The 16,318-nt window shown below is 34.8% G+C and overlaps 1 protein-coding gene across 1 annotated transcript in view; it reads right to left on the bottom strand.

Moving 5' to 3' along the window:
* The window catches only part of LOC111154252 (cadherin 19), a 73,540-nt gene extending 57,442 nt beyond the window's left edge, over positions 1 to 16,098 (bottom strand). The window contains exons 1-2 of the mRNA XM_022513753.1: positions 15,797 to 16,098; positions 12,286 to 12,580 (exon numbers count right to left, since the gene is read on the bottom strand). Coding sequence (XP_022369461.1) covers positions 12,286 to 12,580; positions 15,797 to 15,991 — 490 coding nt within the window. The 5' untranslated portion in view covers positions 15,992 to 16,098. The remainder of the gene's footprint in view (positions 1 to 12,285; positions 12,581 to 15,796) is intronic.
* Between the last annotated feature and the right edge of the window lie 220 nt (positions 16,099 to 16,318).

Here is a 16,318-nt window from a genome sequence, read left to right as displayed (position 1 = left end):
CAAAAGAAATTCTTACAATTAAGACTTTAGACCTCTTTACCTAGTACTATACAAATGAGTACCAGGAAGATCATGAAAACGCACTGACTCACAGATCACCCCATGCTCGTTTATAGAAAAACAAGTTACAAAATTAGGGGTTTTCCCCCCAATTTTTTCAAGCACATTTTAAATTGATGCTTCATTTACTTCTAAGCAGAACATACCCCTTCACTGTTCTAATGTGTCACTCCCTTGTTCTCTACTAAATGGAAAACCTAATATAAAATATTGTGGGTATTCTTCTACATAAGAACATAATTCATACAGGCCCATCTCAAGCATACTTGTCAAACTATTTTTAAATGTTTATTTTCACAGGAGAAGACATTTTGAATTTTTGATTACTAAAATTAAAGGATGTTTTAACATCAGAAAATGAACATAATTTGTGGCATTAATGGCTTAAAAAAGAAAAATGTAAAACAAAAATTCTTATTAGATATATAAAATAGATCTGAAAATATTCTATTTTTATTTTCAGTAAAAACTCAGAAAATTAGGGGAAAAATGCAGCCTTCTAAATCTGATAAAGGACATTTTTCAAACTTTGACAGCAATCATATTTAATTATGAAGATTTAGAACTTTTCCTTCTGGAGTAGTTAAAAAGCAAGAAGTTTATTATCACTGCTATGTTTTAAAGCATTGTATTGAACCTCCTAGACAATGTGAGACAATGAGACAATGCCACGCGTACCGAAGTGAATGATTAAAGACGATAATGATGACAGACCAATGATTCATATATGATAGATGCATGGATAGATGGATGGATAGACAGACAGATATCAGAAACATTTTTTTTTAAATTACAACAATTATTCAAAGGTGACAGTATTTTTGTTAGAAAATCAAGCAGAATATACCTAAGAAAAGTTTACAGGCGAATATTAAATTAATAAAATTAGCAAGGTTGCACAAAACTCCATTTTCATGCACACCAGAAATACATATTTATAAAATACTTCAATTAAATGCATAACATACATAACAAATAAAAATATCCAGGAACATCTAAGCAAAAATTATTAAAGATCTCTACAAAAAAAACCAAAGAGATATTAATGATCAAAAATGAACAAAAATAGTGGGTTTATGAATTTGATGACTTCATAGAAATATCAACAAATTGATCCACAGTGTAAAGGCTATCCTAATCAAAACCCTAGCAAGTTGTATTACTGAATAAATTAGAAAGATGATTATGAAATATGCCTGGAAATGCAAAGGAGCAAGCAGAGCCAAGACGATTTTGGTGAACGACATCTGGAGGACTTGTACCGACAAACAGCAAGGCTTAGGACACAACCACATCAATGAAGACAATATAGTGTCAGTCCCTGGAGCAAAAAAATACGATAAAACTGCCTAGAGACTCAGAACCCAGAGAATACATATGTGGTGAGAACTCATTTATGCAATGGTGGCACAGCTGAGCACTGGAGAATCATTTCAGTGAATGTTTCGGGGTGAACTGGATATCTCCATGCATCTACACATCTGTGTGTTGGTTATCTCTCTTTTGACCTAGGATTTGGCACGTGCTTCACACCATTTGCAAAAATTGGTTTAAAATAAATTATAGAGGGGCGCCTGGGTGGCTCAGTGGGCTAAGCCTCTGCCTTTGGCTCAGGTCACGATCTCAGGGTCCTGGGATCAAGCACCACATCGGGCTTTTTGCTCGGCAGGGAGCCTGCTTCCCCTTCTTTCTACTGCCTCTCTGCCTACTTGTGATCTCTGCTTGCCAAATAAATAAATAAATAATCTTTTAAAAAATAAATAAAAAATAAAATAAATTATAGATATACATGTGAAAGGTACACAATACAAATAGAATAACAAAATACGAAATTTTTTGTATAACATCAGGGAAAAAAGACAAATGCCAAACTTCTCCATCAGGGTCGGGTGATTGATAACTTGGTATTTGTCTCAATGCCCAAATCCCTGTTGTTATTAGACATACTAATTTGTTCCTTTTTCCCATCCTGGATTGGTGGCTCTTACTCTACTGAAATGTCATTCAGTAGAGTCTTATGCTCACTGGTGCATTTACTCAGTTGGTGTATGAAACCTGGTACATGCCTCACATATGAACCAACCTGCTTAGCCTCTTCATTCATTTCATCAACGTTTTATTGTGCTCTCACTAAAACTGACAAAGTTGGTTTAGCCACAATAGTGGATCAAAAATGAAAGTTCCTTTAAATTATGTTAGGAATAAAGTTATTTCTAAAGGACAAATGATACATATGTACATTAATGAAAATGCTTTATATAAATTAATTTAACATTAAATATATCACCGGATAGATATTTTTCACATGTAGTTTCATTATTTAATCAGTTTCTTAGTTTAATTTTGTTTTTATGAACAGTGTCCTGGGTTATCACTAGCTCTCTTTTAGATTTAATCATGTCTTAAAAGGAGACGTTTAATTCAATGCCCATATGTCTCATACACTACTTCTCACATCCCATGGAAGAGCCACAAGTACGAAGTAGATGTCCCCCAAATTCACTCTGGCTTACTATAATGCACCTACTAATACTATTTTTAAAAATAAAAAATCAGGACCAAATGCTTTTTGGACAAAATACCCCCCCCAATAGGATTAAGCAGGGCTATCCTAGGTGAAACTGGAGATCTGATCACTATTTGTCACAAAATCTTCCTAATTTTCTCGGCTGTAATCTGAAACCGGCCCCTCCCAAGGAGGGCAGGAGGAAACCAAAGAAAGAGGCAGACCATTCTAGGTTGGTCGGTAGTAGCTGTGTTGTGCAAGAGAACTTATTATGAGGCTTGTTTTGGGTGGTTGTAAGACCAGCAGTTTTCTGGATCTGCCCACCAGGGCTTGAAAGTTACAGAGCCGCATGTAGCTTCTGTTATTTATACCTTCCTGACTCAACACTATGTCTCTATCTCAGATCTGGATGCGTGGGGCAACTTCTGAGGGGAACCAGGCTAGTGGAACCCACATTCCAAGGACAGGGGAGGGGCTGAGGAGCCTCTGATTTCTGAGGCCCAGCACACAGGTCAACTGGCAGTCACATCCTCTCAATGACCACCCCCAACGTCCACAACCTCGTGACCTGTTCTTACAATCTTACAGGCTTCCTCTCTTCCATGATGTGGCCTGAGCCATCAGCAAGGGGCTTCATTAAAACGGAGGTAGCTCATTTGTCAGCTATCAGTCTACCCTGAAAGCAGGTGATACTGACATACACAAGAGAAATACAGATTAAGAATAATTCCCCAAACAGAGACAACTGTTTGCACCAAGAATCCTGCGATCTGTACCACTCATTTGCTAAGTCCCCTAAGTGGGGGGTCAGATCACTTGTATCTTCATGTGATTTAATAAAGATGACACACTAACAGAGTCATGAGGTATGAACATATAACATTTGTTTGAATAATGTCACAGGCAGCCCCTTGTGAGGCTCTAAGTGCCCAAGGCTGTTTTACTTTAGAGAGCAGCTTTTATCATCAGAGACATGTCAGCGTTCAATTAGGGGCAGACTTCGGTTGCTATCATTCAAGTCTTGCTGGGTGAATGTAAGGGCTTCTGTGTCAAGGCCAATGGGAGGAACAAACAAGGCAGTCAAATGATTAAACTAGCAGGAAACAATATGCCACCTGGCCTTGAGGAGAGGGGGGTCGGCAGCTTCAGGAACTTGACCTGGCTGTGCATACCACGTGTTTGCTGGGGGAAGGAAGCACTATCACGTGTAGGGAGATGATCTGGGGATGGCATATTGCGGATCAGATCCCAAACCTCCTTCCTTCCTTCCCCTTCCTTCCTTCCTTCCTTTCTCACTCTCTCTTTTTCTTTTTCTTCTTCTTTCTTTTAATGGACAGTGTTCTATTCCAGGGTCCAGTTACAGCAGGACAACGGGATCCCAGTGAGAAGTAAATAGTTTTCATTCACCCAGAGGTGCGAAGTAACTCACTCATCCTGGTGGGACATCTCATTGCAAATTCCGGTAAATAACTTTTCCCAGGCGTGATGAGGCTTGGTGTTCTCAGAAGCGTAGTATGTTAATTTGAAGTGCAGAATTTGGGGCAATGGTGGTTTCCCCTGGCTTCTATACCTTTAGGGTATTGGTGCCTCAGCAGGGGTCGGCAGATGGGCATATGGAGCAACACTCTCTACTGGTTGGTCATTCAAATCTATGAAAGCCTGGGACAGTACTTTAGTCCACTTGGCCAAGGTGGTTGTACTTGTTAGTAATTTAATCTGCTGCTTTATATTTCTTTCTTTTTTTCTTTTTACCAACCCTGCTTTTTGTGCATTATGTAGGAGATAGAACCTCCATTCAAAATCATGTTCTTTTTCCAGTCTTGCATATTATGACCTTTGAAATGAGACCCTTAATCACAATCTATCCATACACAGTGCTCAGTTTCCCTAATTTCCTAGTAGTGACAGCCTGGTTCACATAATGACAAGGGAAAGCATGTTTCCACACAAAACCAGGCATGTTTAAAATTCTCACTCCGAGGGAGGGGACCAATATAATCAATTTGCGAACCTGTCAACAACTAGAAACTCCATTGGGTGGCCCCAGACTCCTTTGGCAGTTGCCCTGCGCAGTGTTTAGAACACACATGACATGCTGTTACTGTATTAGCCAAGTCACTGTCTTTCAAGGACAATCTAGCATCCTTAGCAATAAGCCATCCTACCTGAAGTGGACACTCTTTTTATCTGCTGTATCTACTATTAAAGTCACTTGCTAGGGAGAATACCCAAAATAGGGCATCTGCTGCTAGACTGCCTTTTGGTGACTGAAGGGTCCAAAAGTCAGCATGTGTCTCTGAGTTGAGTCATTATAGCTTGATCAGAGACAGCTGTATTGCGTGGAAATGAAAAGAGACCATATGATTAGACTCTTATAGTCTAAAGATCGTCTTAAGTCAATTTGTATCTATTCTAGCAATGAACAAAAGTTTAACTACAAAAAATTATTCTCTCAGAATCACATTTCTTTCTTTCTTTCTTTCTTTTTTTTTAAAGATTTTATTTTGAAGTAATGTCTACCCCCAAGATGGGGCTCAAACTCACAACATGAAGATCAAGAGTTGCGAGCTCTCCTGACTGAGCCAGTCAGGAGCCTCTCAGAATCATGTTTTAATAAGAGGAATTTCTCAGTTTACTCGTTCCGATAATAAACATACAAACGTAGTATTTAATACAATAATTCTGGGTTCTATTATTACATTGATGGTTGATATTGTTTGCTATATTACTGCTAAGACTTACATAAACGGAGATTTCAAATCAGTTTTGTCTTTTAGTTAGATTCTGAATTTTTAATAAAACTAGTTTTTGTAAAAGGACTTTATGAAAAGTTTAAGACAATATTTGACTTTACCCATTTTTGTCAGCAATACTATATGGTGAAAACTTATTATTATGTAGGTTACACACGATGTAAACTTGTACCAAATTCTTGAGAGGAAAATCATAGTTTAGTAGCCCCAACTATGGGAACTGGGAACTGCAGTTTCCCGATATACTTTATTTGTTTTGACACAAGCTATGAAATCATTATAAGATAATGGTATATTAATATGAGATAAAATATTTATTGGATATGAGAAATTACATATAAACTATGCTTTCTGTGGCATTGTTAATAAGTGCTAAAACTTAGAAAACAACATGAAATTTTTTTTTTTTTTTGTCAGAGAGAGAGAGAGAGGGAGAAAGCAAGCACAGGTAGACAGAGTGGTAGGCAGAGGCAGAGGGAGAAGCAGGCTCCCTGCCGAGCAAGGAGCCCGATGTGGGACTCGATCCCAGGACGCCGGGATCATGACCTGAGCTGAAGGCAGCCGCTTAACCAACTGAGCCACCCAGGCGTCCCACAACATGAAATTTTTAAAGCTCAAAAGCATTACTGACAGCATGAATATGATTTCCCTACACATTAGACATATTCTGCAACCAAAAGTAAAATCTAATGTAAGAATAGTATAATTCCATCAATATTGATTTATAAATGGACTTTAGTATTAACCACAAGTATTACAGAAGACGAATGATTCTCACTTAAATGTTAAGTTTAATATTAGTAACAAAACTTTTTAAAATGATATCTCATATTTCACACTGAATGCTTTATCTTCTTTCTAGTGATTATGGGAGATATCCATAAAAATGTAAAACAGTGATAAATTTTGATATGCAGACTAATTTAGATATTCTGCAGGCAATAGAGAAGTCAGCAACCTGTGACAAGGACATTTTGTATGTAAAGTTTCCACTCATTATAGAATACTAAATAAACAGTGTGTCCTAGTTTAATATATGTTTGAATGCCAAGATCTGAACTGTAGATTTCAAAATGACTCATTTATTTTAGTGTGTAACTTTTTGTGTGTTAAGTTCAGTGGTAAAAATATTAAACAGGCTTTTCTTAGAATGAAGATATAAATTGTGAATAGGCTAGCTATTTTTACATGCAGTTTTAGTACAAGTATGTTTTGACTACATTGAAGCAAATTTATTGAGAGGATGTTGAATTGTGTAATGGTCAAGTTTAAAGAAGCCCAAATTAAATATTATTTTGACCTACACTCTGTATCTGTGATTTTTGTAACATTAAAACAGATATAAAATATTAGATAATTTAGGGGCACCTGGGTGGCTCAGTGGGTTAAAGCCTCTGCCTTCAGCTCAGGTCATGATCCCAGAGTCCTGGGATCAAGCCCCGCATTGGGCTCTCTTCTCAGCAGGGAGCCTGCTTCCCACCCTCCCCCCACACTGCCTCTCTGCCTGCTTGTGATCTCTGTCTGTCAAATAAATAAAATCTTAAAAAACATATATATATATTAGATAATTTAGTAAATTATAATTTTATGCAATCAAATTCATGACAGAAATAAAGTTTTAATCTGTGGATCTGCTCATTCTCTCACACCAGGCACTTATTTTATTAGTGAGGATCTTTATTTATTTACAGGGACTGATTAGCACATCTCTCTGGTGTTTATATTTGAGATTCAATTATTTTACAACCTAGAACCTCCAAGCAAAACTCAAGAAACAGATGATATTTTCCCACTTGTTATCTTAAACGTGCAAAATATTTTTCAAACTTTTTTTTTGTTTTTTCTGTCTACCATCACCTGAAAATTAGGTCATTCTTATTCTTGTGTTGTATTTTTGACACCTCTACTTTTCATAATGTGAGAGAATCTACGTCAGACAGATGGACTGTGTTTAAGAAAGCAAACAATATGTTCAGAGAAAATACAAAGAGTAATCCATTCCAAACTCAGTCACATTCAAGTCATATCTCCAAAGACAGAAGTTTCATAGAATATAATTTTCAAATTTGATGTATTTTAAGAAATAAGGATTTTTATATTTCAGATAAATTTCTGCTGAGTGTTGATGCTTATTAAATTTATGAATTCAAAAAGTGACATCTAAATTTACATGTACTTTACATAAATCAAATTCAATCTCTTCTTTTATAATAGGTGACATATTATTTTGATGGTAAATACTATTAAAGTGAATTTCTTTTTCTTCAAGCTTTACTGAGATACAATTGATATACAACATTGTATAAGTTCAAGGTATACAACATGATGGTTGATACAAATATATTGAGAAAGGATTACCACAATAAGGTTAGTTAACACCCCCATCACCTCATATAATTACAATTTTACCTTTTTGTGGTGAGAACAGTTAAGATCTACTATTTTAGTAACTTTCCAATATGTAATACAGTAATGCTATTATTATATGATCTTTATACTTTATTTGACTAAAGTCGTATATCATGTTTGATTTGCTTCTGTTGAACCATCCTTGCATCCTGGAGCTGAATCCCACCTGATCAAGGTATATGATCTTTTTAATGTGCTGTTGAATTGGGCTTGCTAAAATTTTGTTGACAATTTTTGCATCTGTGTTCACTAGAGATACTGACCCGTAGTTTTCTTGTGGTGTCCTCATCTGGTTTTGGTATCAGGGTAATGTTAACTTTGTAAAATTAACTTTGGGAGTGTTCCATCCTCTTCAAATTTCTCGAAGAGTTTGAGAAGGATTGATATTAATCCTTCTTTTAAATCTTTGATAGAACTTACCAGTGAAGCCAATCGGTCCTGGACTTTTATTCGTTGGGATGTTTTTAGTTACTGAGTCACTCTTATTAGTAATCTGTCTGCCCTGATTTTCTGTTTCTTCATGATTCAGTCTCAGTGGGTTATATATTTCTGGAAATTTAAATGTTTCTAGAAGTTCTGCACTGGGAAATTTTACAATTGAGGAATCACTATTCAGAGACTATCTGCAGCACTTTAGGTCAACTGTGTGCTCAACTGACACCCTCAAAGCCGCCCTGGGTTTTATAACCACTGATATCCTTTGTTCATCTCCCAAACCTCATTTAAAAATAAATCTTATGTTTATAAGGTTTATACATAAACCTTATGTAGTTTTTTACCCATCCACGCACTCAATTTTTTTTACTCAGTCATCAAAAACTTCAGGTCCTGTGTGACTCCTAGCCTATTAGATCTTATATTTTTGTGTGGGAGAGAGATAATAATTTTGTAATTCCAGACTAACAAGTGGAAAGACAATGTTTTATCTCAATTCTATTTGGTAGTTCTAGTATTAGAAGTAATTGCATTTTAAGGGGTGCCTGGGTGGCTCAGTGGGTTAAGCCTCTGCCTTCGGCTCAGGTCATGATCTCAGGGTCCTGGGATCGAGCCCCACATCGGGCTCTCTGCTCAGCGGGGAGCCTGCTTCCCTTCCTCTCTCTCTGCCTGCCTCTCTGCCTACTTGTGATCTCTGTCTGTCAAATAAATAAATAAAATCTTAAAAAAAAAGAAGTAATTGCATTTTAAATATAAATCTGATCAGTAAAAGCCCACTATAAATAAATATGTTTAATAAGCAACAAGTAGTTTGTAGTTTTCTTGGTTTCCTCTTCTGATGACATTCTCAAATGGAGATTCCTTTCAGTACTCTACCAAATTCTACATGCAAAGTACAGATTCAAATAAAATAACTGGTAGTTGACTATAATACAACACACAATATTTAAGACAACAGAGAATAAAATGTTTGCATTTGTTGCTTTGTAAAGGATAAGAATGGTGGGTAGGGTGTTTGGAAGCAAGATTAACATTCAAGAACCTATAAAATGGCATTAATATGGAAAGAACATGAAGAATTAAGTATATATTCAGGTAAAATAATTCATATTATTCATTATTTAAATATTGAGATTGAGGAAAACAGAAAAATCACATATAATATTGATTGATTTCTTCAAAGCAAAGTTAATAATTCAAGGAATGCTTCAGAGGGAAACCATCTACACTCAGTTGACAGAACAATGGGATATTCCTCTATCTCCATATAAATAACATTTCTGACAATAGCTGACTATTGGCCACTTAACTTGCACAGAAAGGAATACAAAGTGCTTATTGATTTTAGTATGATTCCATATAATGCCTGAACCCAGACTGGCACTCCCACAGGATGTACTGAAATACACAGATTAACTAGGTTTATATATGCATGAACCTTGAATTGCACAGCAAAGAGATCTGTGCTAGCCAAATACCATACAGAACAAACCAAGGTTTTGTGATGTCTGCTGAATCAACCACAGTCTTGTGGCTACACTGATGCCATGATGCAAATACTGTATCCCACATACTGCAATCTCCTTGTGGATCCACTCTCCAACTTTACATAATAGAGTATCTCATAATAGAGTACCTCCTCCTCCTATCAAAAAGTCCACCCCTTTGCTCTCAGTTAGTGCCTTTGTCTCATATCTAATGGATAGAAACAAGCACTTACTAACTGGTTTATTATCAACCAAAGTGTTAACCTAACCTGAATCTGTCTCCTCTACTATTGCTCTAGATTCCATGGGTCTTTTCCTTCTCAAGAATAGTTTTCCATCAGTTATAGCCCCCTGATTTTCTTCAAAAATACCCTTCTTTTGGATCATTGCCTATAGTATATAACTGTGCTTTTAAAATTCCCATCCCAATAAGTGCTTAAATAATGATAATAATAAAAAAAAAATCCTATTTACCTTTATCTCTCTCTACCTAGTGTCCACATCTCTATTTTCTCTCTGTAGTATAGTATCTTTTAAAGTTGGCTAAATTCACTGTAACCTCCTCTTCTCCATCCATTCATGCAATAGAATAATCTCCAAAATATTGCAGTCCCATTAATTCAACTGAATTTCTCTTACCAAAATCACTAGGAGCCTTCAACTTGCCAAATCAAAATCACTATACTTTCTTCATTTAATTCAACCTCACAGCAGCATTCCACATAGCTGGCGGACCTCTTCCTTTGCAACATCTCTTTTCATGTCTTTCTATTTTTCCTACATCACTGGTCAATCTCAATCATTCTAAATTACAAGTCAACCCCCTTTTGCTTAACAGTCAACTCATCCTGTATGCTTTTCTCTTTTCTACATACATTCTCTGCCAAGGCATCTCATCCATGGCCATGCCTAAATGCTTGCTATTTGACAATAACTTTCATATTAATAATTAATATATGCAATCCTCTTCATACTGTATGGGAATATTTTCCTAGAACATGACATGATTGGACTCTTTGTAATCAACTTCAAATATCATCTCCTAAAATGTCCCACTTCCTCCAGTCAATTAGCATCATACCTTACCCAAAATTAACACTTTCATACACACAGTATCAAATATCACCTTATTTAAAAATAGTTACTGCTTGTGTGGTATAACTAAAACATAAGTTTCATATAAGCAATTACCTCCAAAATTACATTTCAAAAAATATTCTAGTAAATGTTAGGTCCATAATGTATGCTATTTAAGAAAGAAGAGGAGTAGGAGGAGGAAGTGAATGAGGAAGAGGAGGATGGAGTGGGAAGAAGAAATGTTTCATTGCTTAGCTACCAAATAGAATAATAAAAATGTTCATATACATCTAATGATAATTGGTCCTGATACATATTCACAGTCAAATTTGTTTATGCTATAAAGACCTATGTTCTGAACACATGTAGAAAGAAGTCTTTAAATTGCTTCCTGGAACCTCTGGCACAAATAATACACTATATGTTAATAAAAAAAATTAAAAAATAAAAAATTGCTTTCTGGAATGTTAAAAAACAAGAATCAGGAAAATATACAACAGAATATACATCTTAGATTTGGTGGCTAATAAATTAAATATTTAGGTAAAGCAATTTTGAAGTATGTTAGCATAATTTAAAATGGCCATTATGGAACAGAATTTATCACACTTAAGTAAATTTTATGGACTTAATTTTAATATATATTGTGCTATCAAAATTTTCTGACTCAGTGAGTGAACAAATTTTGCATAGCCACACCATAATTTCCTCTCTATTAGAAAGACATTTCTGATTTTCAATGCCTTCAGTTCTTATAGCTTATGGAAAGCACTTGCTTCTATATGCAATATATTTAAAATATTTATAAAAATAACATTGGAATTGAAAGGAACTTTGAAGATAAATACAGTTGCACAGAGGTGTTCAACCACTTTGTTTTTAGTCTTTATGTTCCATGATTTTGATGCATAGAGTATTTGTGTCTTAAAAATTGGTCTTCTACTACTTAAACATGCATATTTTTCAGGATGATCTTATGTGTTTTTAAGATACAAGATTATATCCTGTTTTGGAAAATGCATTTTTAGAATGGAGAAACTAATAAGTGAATAAGCTAAAGAATTTTATAAATCACTAAAACTTACATTTTTTTTTTAAGATTTATTTGTCAGAGAGAGAGGACAGAGGGAGAGGAGAGACAGCATGAGCAGGGGGTGGTGTCAGGCAGAGAGAGAGAGGGAGAAGCAGGCTCCCCACTGAGCAGGGAGCCCAATGCGGGACTCAATCCCAGCACCCTGGGATCATGACCTGAGCTGAAGGCAAACACTTAACCAACTGAGGCACTCAGGCATCCCTAAAATGTACATGTTTAACCCTTTTTTCTATTGCCTTGAGGAATGAGATATTTTAACAAGACAAATAATGTATTAATATATAGTACTATTGTTTACAAAATTTAAATGATCATCTAATTTTTAAAAAATATTTTACTTAATATGTTTGTAGAAGGAAGTACAAGTGTTGAACTTTAAATAATTCACTTCCAAAAACATTAGCTCAAGATTTTAAATCTGTTGTCATTGTTAATACATCTTTGACGTAAATTAATATGCAATACCTTCTGGAGACATCTCGGGTACAATGGCCTCATAAGGTTCATCTAGGAATTTTGGTTCATTGTCATTGATATCCGAGACTCTGACGACAAACTCAGACTCAGGTTCCACAGCCCTTCCAGTAGTGCTGTCTATTACCTGGGCTCTTAGAGTGTAGAGGGATCGTTCCTCTCTATCAAGCTTCTGGACGGCATACATGTCACCTGTTCTCTCATCAATGACAAAAATACTTCCAGCTCCAGCTCCCAAAAGCTTGTACTGGAAAGAGTTGTTTCCATTGTCTAAATCAGATCTTAGCTGCAAGTGCAAAGAGGGATAATTTAGTTTCCAAGACAGGTTTAAACGGACAAATCAATTTAAATGATTTTATTTTCATGTCTGTTAATTTTTCCCCAAGTTAATAACACCATGTAATTTCCACAGTATATTAAATCAGGTGAAATATTAATTTTAAGATTAAATTCTATCATCAGTCAGAGAAGTCTGAAATTTCAATGTAAATCACTACATAAATTTTATTAGTCTAAATAGATTATTCTAATTAGAAACTACAGTAATTAGAAAACAAAGTACCTTCCATAAATTCTGCACAACAAAACTGGTTCAAGTTTACTCTATGACTATATTCTTGGTTACTAAAACTGTACTCTCAAATATTTGTATTAGATTGGGATGTAGAGACAGATAGGAAAATAATAATCTAGGTAAATTTGAACAGTGATGTTTTATCTCTAGGCTAAAAACACATAGGAAACACAGAAAATATTACCAGGAAAATAAGAAAGCATGTTGAGAAGATAATGAGAGCCTCACCCTTCCTTGTTGTCATTTATAACATGCCATAAAATCTACAAGTTGCTTTATGTATGATTTCCCAATAAATCCTCATAACATCGTGAGATACATATTATTGATATAATTATTTATACCGAGAAAGAGAGACTGAAAATTTTTCAAACTTTCACAGAGTCATGGTTTTTATATAGGTTTATGATTTAGACAACAGGTCTGTCTGACCCCAGAGCTTCCACTGTTCTGAGTTTTGCTAAATTAGATCTATTGCTTTCCAACAAATTCAACTCAGTTCTCAAATGCATCTTTTCTTCTTGTGCCCTCATTATTTTTTATTTTTTAAAGGCAAAGTAAATTTGTTCATTCATGGTGTTAATGGAATTTTGAATTTTATATATAAAAACAAGGGTTATTATGATACAGGTAACATTAGTTGGTTGGGTTCTCATACCTAAATTATTTTTACATAAAGAGAAGAAGTATGCCATAATCCCTTAATTATTGTGAATTCATAGTTTTGATTCATCATTTATGAATAGGTCCTTCTTCAAAGTAAGAGCTTTGCTGAAAATTTACAAAGCTAACCAAAGAAATAAAATTTTAAACCAATTCATAATTTTCTGATAGCTCAAGGTACAATGGACTAATTAATATATTCCTCTGTGATTGGGTAGAATATCTGAAGATACCTAAAACAATGAATTTTAATAACTTTAATCATGTGTTGAATAACACTACTATTTATTGAAAGAAACAGATTGGGAATAATAATAAAGAGATAATAAAGTTATAGCTCTTTTCATCTGATAGCTCTTCATTACTCATAAGATAAAACAGAAGTTTCCATGACTTACTAATAAGAAACTTAGGGAAACAAATGTCCTTTCCAATAAGTATATCAAATGAAAGTAAAGGATGGCTATGTTTTTCAAGTATCATTTTGATACAGTTCGAAAGTTTGATTAAGTATTAGAATGAGATGATAAATCAAATTAGGTAATGAATAAATGTATTCCAAATATATATGTACAGTATAATTTTCATGGATCAGTAAGCCTGATCTTTTTAAGAGATATATATTTACTTATTTTTTTAAACATCAGCCTCTTAATGTCACAAAATACACAAGTTAAACACATTTTAATTTCATGAATTCCGTATTACGATATTTTCTGTATTTCTATTCAAAAATATTTTTTTCAATTAGGCAGTTACTATTGGTTTGGCAAATCAATATGCCTTTAATTTTTTCCTTAATTGTGCTTTCCAAACTTAATCCCTGTTAACAAACAGTTCAAAAAGAAAGTCATCTGGACACATCAGCTACATTTTATTTTTACTAGCTCTTTAACTACAACACCTAAATATTCATTATTACTGTCTTTTAAACCAGTTATCTGTATGTTATTTAAGCCTAATGACATTGTTTTAGGCGAAAACATCTGTTAGGATACTTTTGTAAGTATTTTTACAGAATGAAAAAAATAGGCAAAATCAATCATGATGTGAAAGGAGGCAACAGGAGATGTGCCCGGAGCACGAAAACAAAACCTAGAAAATGTGACAGTCAGCCAGGGAGCTAGTCTCTGCTCTGATTGTACTGATGCACTTCCCTGTAGAGCCTTATTCACTAAAAGTCACCAGCCTCTGTTAGTCTGTCACCCGGCTCATTGATGGGAGAGCCTATGGGGCTCTGTGGAGTTCACTGTAAATGTGGCTACAGAGACTCAGTTAACTAGCACACGCTTAACCAAGGACCTCATCTTTGCCATCCTGCCTCTGATTTACCTGCAGTCATCTTCGAGAATAAAAAGATGTGAAATTGCCTCAAAGCAGGCACACGCACATACACAAATGTTTGAAATCTGTTTGCCTAAGATCCTAACCTGAGCCTTCGGTTGAATATACACATATACATTTGCTGGATGGGATAGATGAAGTCCTTTAGAATCTGGACATCACGCTAACACTGCAGCTCTCCTGAAAGGGCTAGGAAAAGGGAGTTAATGAATTTTGAGTGTTTCACCCTTTGGGCCCAATTAAATTTTAGTGCCAGTTAATTAGCGGTTAAACTTATTTCAGTTCATTCATCTAGACAAAGATCCTTACAGAAAAGGACACGGTATTGTAATTACCTCTGTTTAAAGAAAATTGAATAATAATAAAAACCAAAAACATAAATAGGGAATGTTCTATCTCATTAGGGGAATTTTAAATATATATATATTCTTATAAAAAAGAAAAAATAATTATTCTTTATACTTCATAATCAAATGAAGTGTGTAGGCTCTTGAAGCTACTTAGCTGTAAAAGGGTTTGGTATTAATCTGCTTCATGAAAAATTAATGATGGGTAAATCAACACCTACTGAGCATAATAGAAAATCAGACTAAATGCTGTTGGTAAACGTTATTATTCTCAGTGTGGTTGCTTTGATCCATTACCAAAAATAACACCATCAAATTTCCAGATGTTGATAAATGAGGGTAGTATTTTCATAAGGGAGACAAAAGTAAAATTTGAAAGTCAGAGCTTTTCTTCTTCCTCAAGTTTTGCAAATATTTTAGATGCTTGAAAATCTGAAACAATTAATTAGGCTGATGTCTGAAGCTTCCTAAGGGTTTCACAGAGAAAATGTAGAATTATCAAATGACTTAAAACTTCCTCAACCCATCCACTTAGAGTTCTGTAACGTTATTTCCTGTAACATAAAACCAGTACCTGGCCAATGTGATAATTAGTCTCGTTCCTTTCCTCTGGTACAAAAAACTGGTTCCACATCCAACCACGCTTCACTCGGAAGTGAGAACCCACGGGGTGCTCAACTTCCTCTGTTGTAGAGATTTCTGTTGCTGTAAAGCAAGGCCATATGAGAGGAATTCCCGAGATAAAAGGTAGCAAGAAGCAACAATTCATTCTGCTCTTTTGATTCTAACTGGTGTTCTTCAGAAGAAAAAGTAGTTGCAAACAAAAACCGTATGTTCCTTTATAATCTTTTTAAGTCTTAGGTTTCTTTCATATTCCTAAGGAACAAGAAACAAAATTTAAATTAAAAAATAACACTTTCTCACATAATTGCTACAGTAAGGGTACAACTTTTGCATTCATAAATCAAAACAACAATACACACTTTATCTTCTAAGCTGGTTATATTTTGTTATATATTTGTTATATATATTTGGTTATATCTCAGCAATAATTTGAAAGGTATAATCAAAAACTTCTGCTCAAGCATGGTCCATT

This window comes from Enhydra lutris, unplaced genomic scaffold (genome assembly GCF_002288905.1).
Source record: "Enhydra lutris kenyoni isolate GAN:26980312 unplaced genomic scaffold, ASM228890v2 scaffoldscaffold36, whole genome shotgun sequence".
In the NCBI taxonomy this organism is placed as follows: domain Eukaryota; kingdom Metazoa; phylum Chordata; class Mammalia; order Carnivora; family Mustelidae; genus Enhydra; species Enhydra lutris.
Note: the sequence above shows the minus strand (reverse complement) of the source record. Positions and strands in the feature narration are given on the sequence as shown.